We start from the raw sequence: 19,432 nt of genomic DNA, 5'->3' as shown, positions 1-19,432 counted from the left end.
TTTACTAAATTCTACCATTTTGATGTGTTTCCTTCTTCTGAAGCAGTTTTTGGTAGAAACGTACTTCAGGCAGTGGTTTCAGTTTGAATCTTCTGCTTATGTTTTTTCATTAAAATTTTATTCTGGGTGTGGATTATTTTTGGCAGGAATTGGCTGTCTTTATTTTATCCCTCCCTCTCTAGTGACTCTTGTGTGGAAAGATCCACATCTTGGGTAATCATTATCCCATACGTCACTAGCTCATGGACTCTTGCTAATTACATGAAAGAAAACATAATTTATGTAAGAACTTACCTGATAAATTCATTTCTTTCATATTAGCAAGAGTCCATGAGGCCCGCCCTTTTTTGTGGTGGTTTTGATTTTTTTAAAGCACAATTATTCCAATTCCTTATTTTATATGCTTTCGCACTTTTTTCTTATCACCCCACTTCTTGGCTATTCGTTAAACTGAATTGTGGGTGTGGTGAGGGGTGTATTTATAGGCATTTTAAGGTTTGGGAAACTTTGCCCCTCCTGGTAGGAATGTATATCCCATACGTCACTAGCTCATGGACTCTTGCTAATATGAAAGAAATGAATTTATCAGGTAAGTTCTTACATAAATTATGTTTTTACCAAAAACCGTCAGATATATAAACGTGTGCAACTTATTTAGAGCAGATTTTTATTTAGGCATTTCCCATTCAGGGAAAAATAAATTCTAGCATAACTTGTATGCTCTATATTAATACAACAAAAATACATATATTTATGCACAGATTTGTGAATATTCTTTTGACTGCCATTTAAACTTTATATATATATATATATATATATATATATTTATATATATATGCCCCGTTTTATGGTTAGAAATATTATTGTCCTTTTAATAGTGTTTCAAATATGGTCCTGTAATGTATTGCATGGTGAAGGTGCCCATGGTTATAATGTAACTTTATCAAATTTACAACAAAATAGTTTATTTTGTATTAGACATATTATGCCCCTTTTAAGGTATTAAAGGGACAGTCATCACAAAGAATAGTTTTAACATATATATCTATAAAGTTGCCCTAGCTCATTTTTTTCCAGATATATGCCAGTTTTTAATGATAATCCGTTTTCAAGTTAAATCACTTACTTTTTCCCCCGGATGTCTGTGTAGCTCCGCCCATTTTTCGTCATCCATGACATCATTAAAATCCTGTGCTCCCTGTAATTGTTCTAAGTTACTTGTAACTGTTTTTCGCGCATGCGCAATGCGCCTATTGTACTCAGGGCACTTTTTCACTCAGGAACAAAAACAGCCTTTGTATGTGTGATGCAGGGGAAGTCACACCCCCCCCACTCCAGAAAGAAACAGAGAGTCTAGCAGTCTGTGAAGAGTTAGCTGCTCCAAGTGTTTGCCCTGTGTATGCTGCAGCCAAATAAAGTTAGGATTGTTACCTGTTATAGTACAGCCTGAAGTTGAGACCTGAGGAATTAAACATCTGATGACATTTTTCTTAAACAAGATACAATAACTTTTAGAATTTGTCCTTTCTCATATGTAGGGCTTTATTCTACAGCCTCGAGATTGAAGATGTGCTGACAGATCATTCTCTGCTTTCTGTCCATCTACATGTTGCAGTTTGTTCAATTACTTTTATATATAAATTAGTTGTTAATGATGTCACATTTATACACTCTATGTCACTCATACACACAGGATGTACACTCCTGCAGTTCAGTGCTTTTTGTGGACCATATGGGCTTGCAAACCTCACTTTGGTCTTTACAGATTATACATTATATATTTGCTGTTGGTTTGGGATTTCTGACAAGGATACATCACATTTTGTAGCGTATGTATAGTCCACTGTATGTATTACATATCTGATGTTGGTCTGTATATTGGCATGTTTTAGGTGTCTCTCATGTGTTTATATGATTGATTTACCTAAAGTCCCTGTTCACCTAAATTATGACTATGGCTTATGTATTGGATTAGCTTTATCCATCTCATCCTCGCTAGTACTGATATGGTCCACAAAAAGGACTGAACTGCAGGAGTGTACATCCTGTGTGTATGAGTGACATACAGAGTATAAATGTGACATCATTAATAGGGATGGGCGAATGTGCAAAGTTTCGAATTTCGAATGTAGAACGAATGTTATTACCGAAATTAGAATTCTAAATTCGAATGTCGATAAGAACGAATATTCTTAAAAATTCGAAAATCGAATGTTATTTACAGTTTTCGAATGTCACTTTCGAATTCGAATGTTTATAATTATATCGAATGTCTACATTCGAAATTCGAATTTTTAGAATTTGAATATAAATTCGAATTTTTCGAATTCGAATATAAATTCGAATTTTTCGAATTTGAATATTGCATAATTCGAATATTACATTTAAAAGCATTAGAAATACTATTACAATCTAAATTAGAATTTTTCGAATTCGAATATTGCATAATTCGAATATTACATTTAAAGAAAAAGCATTAGAAATACTATTACAATCTAAATTAGAATTTTTCGAATTCGAATATTTTCGAATGTAATCGTAAAATTCGAAACCGAACATTCAAAAATCGAATGTTAGAATGTTATGTAAACATTCAAAATTCGATTTGAACGAACGAATGTGTTAAAATTCGTGCCGTTTTTTCGAATGTTGTGAAACATTCGCCCATCCCTAATCATTAACAACTAATTTATATATAAAAGTAATTGAACAAACTGCAACATGTAGATGGACAGAAAGCAGAGAATGAGCTGTCAGCATCTTCAATCTCGAGGCTGTAGAATAAAGCCCTACATAAGAGAAAGGGCAAATTCTAAAAGTTATTGTATCTTGTTTGAGAAAAATGTAATCAAATGTTTAGCTCCTCAGGTCTCAACTTCAGGCTGTACTATAACAGCTAACAATCCTAACTTTATTTGGCTGCAGCATACACAGTGCAACCATTTGGAGCAGCTAACTCTTCACAGACTGCAAGACTCTCCGTTTCTTTCTGGAGTGGGGGGGAGTGACTACCCCTGCATCACACATACACAGGCTGTTTTTGTTCCTGGGTGAAAAAGTGGCCTGAGTACAATAGACGCATTGCGCATGACAAGTAACTTAGAACAATTACAGGGAACACAGGATTTTACTGATGTCACGGATGACAAAAAAGGGGCGGAGCTACATGGACATTTTTAAACGGCAGCCGGGGGAAAAGTACGTGACTTAACTCGAAAACGGATTATCGTTAAAAACTGGCATATATTTGGAAAAGACGAGCTAGGGCAACTTTATAGATATATGTTAAAACTATTTTTGTGTTGACTGTCCCATTAAGGTTCTATCTATCAAGGTGTATTGAAAATTAAGCATTACAAAAAAGCATTTACGTTTTAAGTAGCAGGTGTCTGTATTATATTATATATATGCATGTATTTTATTATATATTAATGACAGACATATGAATGGCTAAACAAAAATTAGATAGGAATATAAAACGATAAGCTACACCATCTAATTAATATTTGCTATTGACATCTATGGGTTTTTTTAGTGTAGAAGTTTTATTTATTCATTTATTTTTTTTACTTTTAATTTAATCATTCCTTTATAAGTAGAAATACTAAAAAATTTACTTTAGCTTGGAAAACAATGGAAGCAGGGATGTCACAATTTAATCTTATTTAAATATCCTATTCAGATAAGGTTATCATTCGGTAAATAAGTACCCAATGGATGTCTTTACTACTCAAAGTAATATTACTTCAATGTTGCTTGATCATTTACATACACAGAAAAATCAACAGTATATTGCAAGTCTATAACGTGCATAGTAATTCAAGACAATGTTGAAATGAATCACCTTATTGGTGGTCATGTGTCAAGATGACAGTTATGCAATAAATGATACAATGTAATCCATTGATGATGTCATATACAATAACTTAAATTACGCTCACCTTACGGTTTAGGTGCATTGTGTCTAATGCTATAAAAATCCCAGGTTTGTTGAAAACTAACATCTTGACTTTATTTAAATGGTTCTTACCTGAAACATTCCTGGAGCCAAATTTACTCCACTTAACAAAACCTCTGGGAATACATAGTTTGTTGAAAAATTACCACTGAGTGAAAAAGACTCAAATCTGGTTTTAGATACTGTTGCAGAGTTACCACAGGAACTCAGGTCAGTGCTTTCACACTTCAATAAAGTGCACACCTGAAAATAATGCATAGAAAATGTCACTTTCTCTAAATAGTTTATTTAATCACAGTCACAAATGTCAATGTATTTTAGGTATTTCAAATGAGTTTGTGAATTCCAGTATACAGTCACCCTACTGTCATTTACATTATTTGGCAGATTATTAATTATCTGTATTACATTGAAAATTAATATTCAATTGGGCAATAAAGTCCTAAACAAATAAAGTTGTCCTTTAGAACTAATGTCATATATATATATATATATATATATATATATATATATATATATATATATTATTATTTTTTAACTGCTTTTATCTTTATCTAAGAGGTTTTCAATTTGGTTTCTTTCTACCAATCAGACTGCCTACTAGCTATCCAAATTAACTTCCAAGACTCAAAAATGTCTCTTTTTATGAAAATACAACCATTATAAAAACTTTCTGCCAACGACAACTCCACTCTCTTTCTACGGTTGCATGTTTGTTTGTGTAGAGTACATAAGAAAGGAAAATTAATAATGTTTCTACTGGATTGAATACATTTGTGACGAATTTGAGTACATATTAAAAATACACATATCACTAAAATTCACACAAAAAATGGTGCAGCAAGGGATCTCATCTTCATCTATCAAACTTCAGTAAGTAATGTCAATGGCTTTAACAGCATGTGCTCTCTTTGGCCATTTGGAATGTTGTGAATTAGAAAAATGGTGAAATTGATATGTTGAAATACAACCATTTTTGATAAGTCATTTCATTAAATTATTCCTTACCTGCAAATAATATGTTCCTTCAAACAGATGAAGATCATCAAAAGCCCCAAGCACATAAACCTCATCACTGAACGGCTCTGCTATCTTGTACTTTAAATGGCAACATAGATTATTTTGACAAACTGTATAATTTCCTTGGGTCTCTTTGAGTTCAGTGAATGTGTAGTTATCATAGAAAACTATTCCACGAAATATATTGATGCCTGAGGGATAATTCTTAATAGTGGATGCATGCCGGTTCCATTTGGTTAAAGATTTCCGCGGATGCACATTTAGTTCAGAGATTAAAAGATGACCTTCCTCAGTGTCCTTGTTATAGTAAAATGGGCCTAAATTATCTGGTGAGAAGATTCCACTTCCTGAAAAAAAAGAGTAAACTAATGTTTGAATCGCCAACATGTGGATTTGTTTTATATTATTACTTGTGGTCTAATAAAATCTCATTCATTTCATCTAGTCTAAACTGTATTCCTTAAAATGGCCACGGGTAACATTTCACACTGTATTCATTAAAGGGATATTAAAGTCAAAATTCAACTTTCATGATTCAGATAGCACATTTAATTTTACCGCCATTATCAGTTTGTGCTCTGTCTTTTTATTTACACACTTTGGGCTAGATTACAAGTGGTGTGTTATTTAACGCTTTTGCACAAGCGTAAACACCATCAGAAGTAAATTTTTTGCGTTCACAGTTTAGTGTACATTTTAGAAGTTGAAAGTAAAACTTGAGCAGAAGCAAAATTCAATGTGCTCTAGCTAAAGGACTTCAGATATTGCGACCATTTAAACTTCTTCTCTACATAGACTTCAATGGAGGACACTTTTACAATTTTTAAAAAAAATATCAGTAACCCATCACCATATTAAACCCACAGCGCACTAACCAGACAGGAGTTATTCATATTTAACATTCCAATGTTCTTCACATAGGGGAAAATGTTCTTTGCATTTTTAAATTATATATATATATATATATATATATATATATCAATGTAAATATTTGCATAGGAAATTAGCACATCTAGGCAAGATTCCCTGCTCGCTTTTCCCCAGAAATACCTCATATACAATGTTACCAATGCACAAGAGAATTCTGGGTGCATTGGTAACATTGTATATGAGGTATTTCTGGGGAAAAGCGAGCAGGGAATCTTGCCTAGATGTGCTAATTTCCTATGCAAATATTTACATTGATTTAATTTTAAGACATGGAGGATTTTAATTTCAGTTTTTTATCTCCCCCCATAATTTTAATATATATATATATATATATATATATATATATATATATATATCTGTCTATATTGAATAGTAGTTGAAATAGCGCTTTGTTGCAGGTGGGAAACAAAAAACCCCATATAATATGGATATAGTATAGTACTTGTTACCATAATAAATGGCACATAAAGAGTAAAATTAGCACTCTCATCTTGCTACACCTCAATGATATGAGGTATAGTAAATCACTATCGGAAAAAATCCTGTATTTTTTCCGATAGTGATGTCACTTCCGGTTTTCATGTGAATAATTTTCGGGCAAATGAAGCAGCAGTTTTGAATTGTACACTGTGCCTCTGGACCACCGGGGAGGATACCCTTTCCATACTTGAGATATAAATATATTTAGACTTTTATGCTTTTAAAATCCATCATGCTGCAGTGGTTTCTATGACCTTAACTGGATACTTACAGTATTTAAAGGTCAAGAGCAAATTATTTGTTATATAAATTAATTCTTAATAAATATTGCTTTTAATTGGGCTGAGTACTTCAAAACTCAATCTAGGTAAATACAATTACAGTTTTGATTCCAGAGCCCTACAAACAAATCTTTTTTAAACGAATAAGGAATCTCCAGAGAAATCTAGGAGTGTGCATCATAAACATCCTCCTTGGGATATTACTATACCTCATATCATTCAGGTGTTGCAAGGTGAGTGTGCTATTATAACTCTTTATGTGACAATTACAACTAATATTATTTTTATTATATCTCAACTGGCTTGAGATAAGCCAGTTGAGATATAAGGTTATTGAACACATTCCTATAGACAGGCGTGGAGGTGATAGGGAGAAAAAACTCAAACAAAGGCAATCCTTTTCAATCTACCATTTAGATACTAGAGTACCATATGGAATGAATAAAGACTGGGATATGACTATGTTTTCATTTATTTGTTTAATAGTGTACTGTCACTTTAAATTGAAACAATATCTGATATGATGGAGTTAAATATATGATGTCGGGGGGCGGAGCCGGCCACGGAGTGTAATGGCCACAAGTTAATTGAGCTCCAATGCTAGGATTCCTATTGCACATGCTAAAGAGGGGAACCACCATGCCTCAGCCTTATAAACCTGAAGGCAACACTCGGGAAGCAACAGGGACATTGCCGGCCAGTGCAAATTACCTCACGCTTATCTACAGGGAGTGCAGAATTATTAGGCAAATGAGTATTTTGACCACATCATCCTCTTTATGCATGTTGTCTTACTCCAAGCTGTATAGGCTCGAAAGCCTACTACCAATTAAGCATATTAGGTGATGTGCATCTCTGTAATGAGAAGGGGTGTGGTCTAATGACATCAACACCCTATATCAGGTGTGCATAATTATTAGGCAACTTCCTTTCCTTTGGCAAAATGGGTCAAAGGAAGGACTTGACAGGCTCAGAAAAGTAAAAAATAGTGAGATATCTTGCAGAGGGATGCAGCACTCTTAAAATTGCAAAGCTTCTGAAGCGTGATCATCGAACAATCAAGCGTTTCATTCAAAATAGTCAACAGGGTCGCAAGAAGCGTGTGGAAAAACCAAGGCGCAAAATAACTGCCCATGAACTGAGAAAAGTCAAGCGTGCAGCTGTCAAGATGCCACTTGCCACCAGTTTGGCCATATTTCAGAGCTGCAACATCACTGGAGTGCCCAAAAGCACAAGGTGTGCAATACTCAGAGACATGGCCAAGGTAAGAAAGGCTGAAAGACGACCACCACTGAACAAGACACACAAGCTGAAATGTCAAGACTGGGCCAATAAATATCTCAAGACTGAAGGTGGAGGTGGAGTAATGGTTTGGGCTGGTATCATCAAAGATGAGCTTGTGGGGCCTTTTCGGGTTGAGGATGGAGTCAAGCCCAACTCCCAGTCCTACTGCCAGTTTCTGGAAGACACCTTCTTCAAGCAGTGGTACAGGAAGAAGTCTGCATCCTTCAAGAAAAACATGATTTTCATGCAGGACAATGCTCCATCACACGCGTCCAAGTACTCCACAACGTGGCTGGCAAGAAAGGGTATAAAAGAAGAAAATCTGACATGGCCTCCTTGTTCACCTGATCTGAACCCCATTGAGAACCTGTGGTCCATCATCAAATGTGAGATTTACAAGGAGGGAAAACAGTACACCTCTCTGAACAGTGTCTGGGAGGCTGTGGTTGATGCTGCACGCAATGTTGATGGTGAACAGATCAAAACACTGACAGAATCCATGGATGGCAGGCTTTTGAGTGTCCTTGCAAAGAAAGGTGGCTATATTGGTCACTGATTTGTTTTTGTTTTGTTTTTGAATGTCAGAAATGTATATTTGTGAATGTTGAGATGTTATATTGGTTTCACTGGTAAAAATAAATAATTGAAATTGGTAATATTTGTTTTTTGTTACGTTGCCTAATAATTATGCACAGTAATAGTCACCTGCACACACAGATATCCCCCTAAAATAGCTATAACTAAAAACAAACTAAAAACTACTTCCAAAACTATTCAGCTTTGATATTAATGAGTTTTTTGGGTTCATTGAGAACATGGTTGTTGTTCAATAATAAAATTAATCCTCAAAAATACAACTTGCCTAATAATTCTGCACTCCCTGTATACACTCCAATAAGCCGTGGATGACTGCAAGAGCACAGACCCGCAATGGCGCCGGCTCAAAAGTAAAAGCAAAACTTGAGAAGGCGGCAGCAGAGAGGAGCACAGCGCTTCAGACAATCGCAGCGATACAGATCACTAAAACCTGCTAAACTCTGATACTATGTAACAGTGAGTACAAGGTACTTTAATTATACAAAATCTGAGACAAATGAGGCCTATATTCTACCGCATGGCGACCGGATACATATAAAACCGGGACCGGAGATATATATGAAGAAACCGCTCCTACATGCTTTAGTCAGCACCAAATAACATTGATCACGGCTCACAACAGAAACTGTTATCTATAAAATATAAAAGGGCAAGTCCTGACAAGATGGTGAACCAGCTATGAGATGTGACAGCCAAAGGGGGCCTGACAGCAGCCGTGCACATTAAAGCTGCGCCATCAGGCTGTATCATCACTGCAAGGGCGTGTTGTAACGCTCACTATCGCCCACGGAAATGGAGGAAATTTATATAACTTTACAGCATCTGTTGAAGGAGCAGGAGCTAAACATGGCTGCTAGATTTGATCGCCACCAAGCTCTTGTGGAAACGATGACTAAGGGGAATGTCCCTTCTGAGACTTTTCTGAAAGTGGAAGCAGACACTGTGGAGTCGTTACAGCCTAACCTAGTTGCAGCCGGGCAGTCACTTACAATGGGGGCTACTACCTATCCAGTGTGGGATTTGTCTCGGGCAACCCTTTCTGAGTTTGCTGTCCCTGCTCGGTGGGAAGCGGCAGGCCTTGTGGAATGGGGCTATGAAATATGCCCTCATTATCTATCTGCACTGCCGGAATACCGGAGCTTGTTTGAGGAGATATTTGGTCAGCTTGATGTGCCGGTTTTAAGGGGGACTTTGGCGACCCTCCAGGGCCTGCGACTAAGTTTTAAAGCGATATTACATAGCCTCATGGAACCTGTCCTACTTTCACTAGTCCAGAGACTTGCCCCTCAAGGTCGGGCCTTGCACGGATCTGGCCCCCTTGATTTCCGGTCTGGTATTGGGTGATGTGACATCTACATTTACGGAGATATCAGCACATCTCCAGAGATTACATAGACTAATCATCATCTCCCTGTTGCATGCATTTGTATTATTTTTATTTTATTTTTATTGTTGTTGCTATCTTGAGGTTCCTTACGCCTAGATTTAGAGTTTTGTCAGTAAAGACCCGCGTAGCTAACGCAGCTTTTTTTCCCAACGCACCCTTAAGACAACGCTGGTATTTAGAGTTGTCTGAAGGGCTGCGTTAGGCTCCAAAAAGGGAGCGTTAAGCCTAATTTACCGCCACTTCAACTCTCAATACCAGCGTTGCTTACGGTAGCGGTAAGCTGGCAAAACGTGCTCGTGCACGATTCCCCCATAGGAAACAATGGGGCAGTTTGGGATGAAAAAAAACCTAACACCTGCAAAAAAGCAGCGTTAAGCTCCGAACGCAGCCCCATTGTTTCCTATGGGGAAACACTCTCTAAGTCTGCACCTAACACCCTAACATGAACCCCGAGTCTAAACACCCCTAACCTTACACTTATTAATCCCTAATCTGCCGCCCCCGCTATCGCTGACACCTGCATTATACAATTAACCCCTAATCTGCCGCTCCGTACACCGCCGCAACCTACATTATCCCTATGTACCCATAATCTGCTGCCCCTAACATCGCCGACACCTACATAATATTTATTAACCCCTAATCTGCCCCCCCCAACGTCGCCGCCACCTAACTACACTTATTAACCCCTAATCTGCCGACTGGACCTCGCCACTACTCTAATAAATGTATTAACCCCTAAAGCTAAGTCTAACCGTAACCCTAACACCCCCCTAAGTTAAATATAATTTTAATCTAACAAAATAAATTAACTCTTATTAACTAAAGTATTCCTATTTAAAACTAAATACTTACCTGTAAAATAAACCCTAATATAGCTACAATATAAGGAATAATTATATTGTAGCTATTTTAGGATTTATATTTATTTTACAGGCAACTTTGTATTTATTTTAACTAGGTACAATAGCTATTAAATAGTTATTAACTATTTAATAGCTACCTAGTTAAAATAATTACAAAATTACCTGTAAAATAAATCATAACCTAAGTTTCAATTAAACCTAACACTACACTATCAATAAATTAATAAAATAAATTACCTACCATTACATACAATTAAATAAACTAAATTAAATTACAAAAAAAACAAACACTAAATTACAAAAAATAAGAAAAGATTACAAGAATATTAGGCTAATTACACCTACTCTAAGCCCTTAATAAAATAAAAAAGCCCCCAAAATAATAAAGGTCCCTACCCTATTCTAAATTAAAAAGTAACCAGCTCTTTTACCAGCCCTTAAAAGGGCTTTTTGCGGGACATGCACCTAAGTAATCAGCTCTTTTGCCTGTACAAAAAAATACAACCCCCCCTCAACATTAAAACCCACCACCCACATACCCCTACTCTAACCCAAACCCCCCTTAAATAAACCTAACACTACCCCCCTGAAGATCTCCCTACCTTGTGTCGTGTTCACCCAGCCGGGCACCGATGGACCAAAAGAGGACATCTGGAGTGGCAGAAGTCTTCATCCTATCAGGGCAGAAGAGGACATCCGGACCGGCAGACATCTTCATCCAAGCGGCATCTTCTATCTTCATCCATCCGACGAGGAGCGACTCCATCTTCAAGACCTCCGGCGCGGAACATCCTTCTTCACCGACGACTAGACAACGAATGACGGTTCCTTTAAATGACATCATCCAAGATGGCGTCCCTCGAATTCCGATTGGCTGATAGGATTCTATCAGCCAATCGGAATTAAGGTAGGAAAAATCTGATTGGCTGATCCAATCAGCCAATCAGATTGAGCTCACATTCTATTGGCTGATCGGAACAGCCAATAGAATGCGAACTTAATCTGATTGGCTGATTGGATCAGCCAATCGGATTGAACTTGAATCTGATTGGCTGATTTAATCAGCCAATCAGATTTTTCCTACCTTAATTACGATTGGCTGATAGAATCCTATCAGCCAATCGGAATTCGAGGGACGCCATCTTGGATGACATCATTTAAAGGAACCGTCATTCGTCGACTAGTCGTCGGTGAAGAAGGATGTTCCACGCCGGAGGTCTTGAAGGTGGAGCCGCTCCTCGTCGGATGGATGAAGATAGAAGATGCCGCTTGGATGAAGATGTCTGCTGGTCCGGATGTCCTCTTTTGCCCGAAAAGGATGAAGACTTCTGCCGCTCCAGATGTCCTCTTTTGGTCCATCGGTGCCCGGCTGGGTGAACACGACTCAAGGTAGGGAGATCTTCAGGGGGGTAGTGTTAGGTTTATTTAAGGGGGGTTTGGGTTAGAGTAGGGGTATGTGGGTGGTGGGTTTTAATGTTGGGGGGTTGTATTTTTTTTTACAGGCAAAAGGTGATTACCTGCAAAAAGCCCTTTTAAGGGCTGGTAAAAGAGCTGGTTTCTTTTTTAATTTAGAATAGGGTAGGGACCTTTATTATTTTGGGGGGCTTTTTTATTTTATTAGGGGGCTTAGAGTAGGTGTAATTAGCCTAATATTCTTGTAATCTTTTTTTATTTTTTGTAATTTAGTGTTTGTTTGTTTTTTGTAATTTAGTTTAGTTTATTTAATTGTATGTAATTGTAGATAATTTATTTTATTAATTTATTGATAGTGTAGTGTTAGGTTTAATTGTAACTTAGGTTATGATTTATTTTACAGGTAATTTTGTAATTATTTTAACTAGGTAGCTATTAAATAGTTAATAACTATTTAATAGCTATTGTACCTAGTTAAAATAAATACAAAGTTGCATGTAAAATAAATATAAATCCTAAAATAGCTACAATATAATTATTCCTTATATTGTAGCTATATTAGGGTTTATTTTACAGGTAAGTATTTAGTTTTAAATAGGAATACTTTAGTTAATAAGAGTTAATTTATTTTGTTAGATTAAAATTATATTTAATTTAGGGGGGTGTTGGGGTTAGGGTTAGACTTAGCTTTAGGGGTTAATACATTTATTAGAGTAGCGGCGAGGTCCGGTCGGCAGATTAGGGCTTAATAAGTGTAGTTAGGTGGCGGCGACGTTGGGGGGGCAGATTAGGGGTTAATAAATATTATGTAGGTATCAGCGATGTTAGGGGCAGCAGATTAGGGGTTCATAGGGATAATGTAGGTGGCGGCGGTGTGCGGTCGGCAGATTAGGGGTTAAAAATATTTCTTATAGTGGAGGCGATGTGGGGGGACCTCGGTTTAGGGGTAGAGCACAGTAGTTTAGAGCTTTATAAACCGGCGTTAGCCCATAAAGCTCTTAACTACTGACTTTTTTTTGCGTCTGGAGTCTTGTCGGTAGAGGGTCTACTGCTCACTTCAGCCAAGACTTTTGGGACCTTACTTAATTAAATGTTAGCGTCATTCTATGCTAGTGGACCTGTGAGATTTTGTAGGACAGTCGTAGACGCTTAAAGGGACATTATACACTCATTTTTTCTTTGCATAAATGTTTTGTAGATAATCTATTTATATAGCCCATAAAGTTTTTTTTTAATTAATGTATAGTTTTGCTTATTTTTAAATAACATTGCTCTGATTTTCAGACTCCTAACCAAGCCCCAAAGTTTTATGTGAATACGCTCGACTACCTACTCCAGCTTGCTCCTGTTTGTGTAAAGGGTCTTTTCATATGCAAAAGAAGGGGGAGGGGGGGAGTGTCTTATTTGCCACTTGCAGTGGGCTTTCCAGCTACCTTTTCAACAGAGCCAAAGTGACAGCTTCTAAGTAAGTTTTTAAACAGTTTTATACTGGATTTTTATATCAGTATCTGTGCATATTATTCTTTATAGTAGTGTCTATTACATGCAGTTATATGAAAATGAGTGTATACTGTCCCTTTAATTTGACATACTACGCCAGTCTGGAATTTCTGCTGGGCAAGCAGAATATGTGTTCTACCTTACATATTTTATTACATTTTATATCTGAGGTGTCCTAGGTGAATTTTAGAGGGTGCATGTACTAACATTGCTTAATTTTTGGATGTATAGCTCTCTCTGGTATTTTACATGGCTGTTCTGCTGTCAGCGGCCGGGATGGCAGATTTGAATGGGTCTATTTGTATTAACATTTACTAATGAGAGCAGAGTTATGGGTATATGCTAGGTTTCTTCAGCTTGCTTACTTATATCTTATTGACTCCCATTTTTGTAGGACTTGTTAGTACTCTTTGTGGCTGATGCCTCCTTAGTCCTTAACATATCTCACATAGGTTGTACGACATTCATTATACATATAACTCTTTGAAATAATATAGAGCTGCTGTATTACTCAGATGTGTCACAAAGGCCACCCATCTTGGTAATCAGTAATACCATAGGTTTATTAAAGTTTAGCTTGGGAGTTTTTCTCTGTTTAGCATATTTTTTCCAGTTTACAACTATATCTATGCTGACTGGAGACATGGGGTGCCTTGCTCATCTCTGCCTTCTTGGGCATCTATAAAATCAATGTTTAGCCTGCCTTCATAACCAACAGATATGAACATATTGGGTCTAGGGTAGTACTACCTGTCTTGTTTAGGTAACCAATAGACACGGCTATATTGGGTTTAAGTATATATGGTTTTATATGTCATCTTGTAGATAGAATATTTGCTCACTTACTAACTACGTTATAATTTTGACCCTGGCTTTTACTTGTACAACCGATGATAAATGTATTCAATATTCTTAGAAGTCCTACAGTGACTTGTGTAACCTAGATAGTCCCATTTATGTGTGAGCTACTTGCTACAGTAATTTCTCAGAAGGGTTTTTGTTCTATGACTCTTGCTGTAAATATAAGTTGATAATATATCCCCTAACAGGTCTACAAGATTTATCAAAGTGGGGTATGTAAAGCCGTATGTGTATTATCTGTCCTGTGTAATCTAAATACCCCTTTCTTTGAAAGTACTGTTTAATACCTACTATGGCAACATATATAATGATATTAATGCCCATGGGCGGAGAGGGTATGGCATTTACTATAGTAGCGAGCTATTGCTCTGCTGAGCTACGCCTCCACACTTGGAATTAGTGCGAACAGGGGTATTAATTACTCTCTGCAGTTCCAGGCAGAGTTAGGGAGTCTCTGCCCTATCCTAAGTGCTATCTACATAAAAAATAAAATTAGGTTCTGTCTTTTAGTTGGGATCCATTAATGGTCCCCTATTTCTCATTGGCCTTCCATATGTTTCGGGATGTGAAGGGTCCTAAAGTAACCCTAACTGTTAGTTGGAAGGCATATCGTGGTGTACAGTAAAATGTGAATATCATCCAATGTGACTGTTAACATTGTTTGCAACATGGGGGGTGCAAAGCGCCTTTCGTTGTATGCAATTGTGCATTTATGTATTAGTCTCTCACGTAAGTTGTCTTTGTTTTGTTTTTTCTTTTTGTCTGTACTGCCTGGGGAACCTTAATAAAAATTATTTAAAAAAAAATATATATATATATATATATATATATATATATATATATATATATATATATATACAGGGAGTGCAGAATTATTAGGCAAATTAGTATTTTGACCACATCATCCTCTTTATGCATGTTGTCTTACTCCAAGCTGTATAGGCTCGACAGCCTACTACCAATTAAGCATATTAGGTCATGTGCATCTCTGTAATGAGAAGGGGTGTGGTCTAATGACATCAACACCCTATATCAGGTGTGCATAATTATTAGGCAACTTCCTTTCCTTTGGCAAAATGGGTCAAAAGAAGGACTTGACAGGCTCAGAAAAGTCAAAAATAGTGAGATATCTTGCAGAGGGATGCAGCACTCTTAAAATTGCAAAGCTTCTGAAGCGTGATCATCGAACAATCAAGCGTTTCATTCAAAATAGTCAACAGGGTCGCAAGAAGCGTGTGGAAAAACCAAGGCGCAAAATAACTGCCCATGAACTGAGAAAAGTCAAGCGTGCAGCTGCCAAGATGCCACTTGCCACCAGTTTGGCCATATTTCAGAGCTGCAACATCACTGGAGTGCCCAAAAGCACAAGGTGTGCAATACTCAGAGACATGGCCAAGGTAAGAAAGGCTGAAAGACGACCACCACTGAACAAGACACACAAGCTGAAACGTCAAGACTGGGCCAAGAAATATCTCAAGACTGATTTTTCTAAGGTTTTATGGACTGATGAAATGAGAGTGAGTCTTGATGGGCCAGATGGATGGGCCCGTGGCTGGATTGGTAAAGGGCAGAGAGCTCCAGTCCGACTCAGACGCCAGCAAGGTGGAGGTGGAGTACTGGTTTGGGCTGGTATCATCAAAGATGAGCTTGTGGGGCCTTTTCGGGTTGAGGATGGAGTCAAGCTCAACTCCCAGTCCTACTGCCAGTTTCTGGAAGACACCTTCTTCAAGCAGTGGTACAGGAAGAAGTCTGCATCCTTCAAGAAAAACATGATTTTCATGCAGGACAATGCTCCATCACACGCGTCCAAGTACTCCACAGCGTGGCTGGCAAGAAAGGGTATAAAAGAAGAAAATCTAATGACATGGCCTCCTTGTTCACCTGATCTGAACCCCATTGAGAACCTGTGGTCCATCATCAAATGTGAGATTTACAAGGAGGGAAAACAGTACACCTCTCTGAACAGTGTCTGGGAGGCTGTGGTTGCTGTTGCATGCAATGTTGATGGTGAACAGATCAAAACACTGACAGAATCCATGGATGGCAGGCTTTTGAGTGTCCTTGCAAAGAAAGGTGGCTATATTGGTCACTGATTTGTTTTTGTTTTGTTTTTGAATGTCAGAAATTTATATTTGTGAATGTTGAGATGTTATATTGGTTTCACTGGTAAAAATAAATAATTGAAATGGGTATATATTTGTTTTTTGTTAAGTTGCCTAATAATTATGCACAGTAATAGTCACCTGCACACACAGATATCCCCCTAAAATAGCTATAACTAAAAACAAACTAAAAACTGATATTAATGAGTTTTTTGGGTTCATTGAGAACATGGTTTTTGTTCAATAATAAAATTAATCCTCAAAAATACAACTTGCCTAATAATTCTGCACTCCCTGTATATATATATATATATATATATATATATATATATATATATATATATATATATATATATATAAATTCAAAGCAGATTGCACTCCACGCTATCCAATATTCCAATACCCTGGGTGCTGCAAAATTGGCATACAAAACAGAAAAAACAAAGCGCACTCCTAGGGAACCTTTTTTCAAATCCTTTTACTGGTGAACGTTTTCGGACATATCACGTCCGTCCTCAGACCAAAAAAGACATTACATGTTACTTACCCCAACCCTCTTAAATGTGTTAAACAATTAGTGAGACCGGCCGGACCTGCACGCTCTCCCGAGTAGCTCCGCCCCCAGCGGGTGACGTCATCAGCCCGGGCAACGTGAGTCCGGTCTGAACAATAATATACACAGTGCACCCTTAAAAATAAAACAAAACAAAAAATGGGCATGAAATAAACAAATTAATGCATAATGGTTTGCAAAGGAAACTAAGTAATGGAGGACTATTGATTGCCTGTGTAAGTGTGCCACAAGCAGTTGTCATAGCAACCGTTACTAACAAAACTTGCTGGGCACAAAACACTAAGACAGCCAATAATAACTCCTCACAAAATGCTGCAATATTCAATTATACTAAAGCTATATACAAAAGGGGGAGAAATGCAGATGTTAAATTAAGAGTATACTTTTATAACCTATCATTAAGCACCGCTTATAAATAGAAAGGGGAGCACTCAGCAGTCACATGACTCAGTATAGGCCAATACAAATAAAGCCCAGAGCCAAATATACACCAAACGAAATAAAGGCAATATCACTATATACTTATCTTAAGGCAATCTACCTGAAAAAGAAGGATCAGTTAGACATAGCATATGTGCATACTCTTGCTAAGAATGAGCATAAAAGGCAAACAACCAAAGAACATCTAAGCTACACTGGATAAATCACATGAATAAAAATAATAAATTAACATTGGACTAAAAAATAACAAAATATATTGTAACATATGTAGGTCCTATTATTACTAGCATGCATGCCAGAAAAATTATGCACAAACTCTGCAAAAAATATATATGCATTCAAGACTATTCAATTGCTAAGGTCAAAAAAAGAGAAAGTAAAAACAAAAGTAAAAAATAAAAATAATAAAAATAAATATAGAAATTAAAATAAAAAATTTTTGGATTGTAACTCTCATTGTTATTTATTTATTAATGGAGCGGTGGACTCTCCATATGTCAGTTCTCTGTATATCCCCCTCATAGGGCAGTTGCACCTAGGCTTAGTGGTGAAGAGACCCTGTCACAGGAATGCCTGCCAATCCAAATGGGTGTTTAAGCCTTTGGGTACTAATGTCTGTAGATGGTATGTCCATCTTGCCTCCTTCTGCAGCAATATTGTGTCTCGGTCGCCTCCCCTGGACAATGGTGGCACGTGATCTATTATAGTGTATTTCAAATCTGATACCCTGTGCTGTAACTGTTGGAAATGTCTAGCAACAGGTTGCTCTGTATTGCCATGCTTAAGTGCAGATCTGATTGCCGATCGGTGGTTTGCCATACGTGTACGCAGGTCATCCACCGTCTTTCCAACGTAATATAGGCCACACGGGCAATGAAGTAGATAGACTATGTGTGTAGTCGTACACATAAGCCTATATTTGTGTTTGAATATTTTTCTCTTGTAAGGATGTGTGAAAGAGGAACCAGTAATTAGCCCTCCACAAGTTGTACAGCCCAAACACCTGTAGACTCCAGGTTTATTCGTATCAAGCCATGTGCATTTTTTGTATGCTTGTTGTGGATCAGTCTTGACTAGGTGGTCCCTCAAGGATCTTGCCCTTTTATAGCCTAATCTAGGTGGAGGTGAGTTCAGAAGGGGCAGTGTATTGTCACTACTAATAATGTCCCAATTTTTCTTAATCGCTAATGCCATACCATTTTTGTCACCCGTATATGTGGTGACAAAAGTCATCCTGTTTTCTTCATTTTTTGGTGTTCTCCTATTGTCTTCTAGTACCATCTCACATTGTTTCCTGAGTAACTTGGTCGGATATTGGCGGGCTTCAAAACGATTTTTCATTTCTAAAAGCTGGCCCAGCTTGTTATCCTCTTCTGAATTGATCCTAGTCACTCTCTGTAATTGGGATTTCGGGAGTGCCCTTTTTAGAGCTGGTGGGTGACAGCTTGTAAAATGTAACAAAGCGTTACGGTCCGTCTCTTTACGGAACAAAGTACTTTCCAGCCTGTTGTCTCCCTTATATAGCCTTACATCTAGAAAGTCAATCTGGTGTTGATCAAATGTCATTTTAAATTGTAAGGCCTCGTTAGCTGAATTCAATTGTATAAACCAGTCCTCTAATTGGGCAACGTTACCACTCCAAATCAGAAAGAGGTCATCTATATATCGTTTGAAGACCTTTATGTGTTCATTTCTGAATAGATCTGTCCCAAAGTCTTCAAAAGAGGCCATAAACAGA

The 19,432-nt window shown here is 37.3% G+C and overlaps 1 protein-coding gene across 1 annotated transcript in view; it reads right to left on the bottom strand.

The window, feature by feature from the left end:
* Positions 1-19,432, bottom strand: part of VNN1 (vanin 1) — a 69,753-nt gene that overhangs the window by 14,223 nt on the left and 36,098 nt on the right. Inside the window, exons 5-6 of the mRNA XM_053709124.1 lie at positions 4,967-5,325; positions 4,031-4,201 (exon numbers count right to left, since the gene is read on the bottom strand). Coding sequence (XP_053565099.1) covers positions 4,031-4,201; positions 4,967-5,325 — 530 coding nt within the window. The remainder of the gene's footprint in view (positions 1-4,030; positions 4,202-4,966; positions 5,326-19,432) is intronic.

The sequence above is a fragment of the Bombina bombina genome, chromosome 4 (assembly GCF_027579735.1).
Source record: "Bombina bombina isolate aBomBom1 chromosome 4, aBomBom1.pri, whole genome shotgun sequence".
In the NCBI taxonomy this organism is placed as follows: domain Eukaryota; kingdom Metazoa; phylum Chordata; class Amphibia; order Anura; family Bombinatoridae; genus Bombina; species Bombina bombina.
Note: the sequence above shows the minus strand (reverse complement) of the source record. Positions and strands in the feature narration are given on the sequence as shown.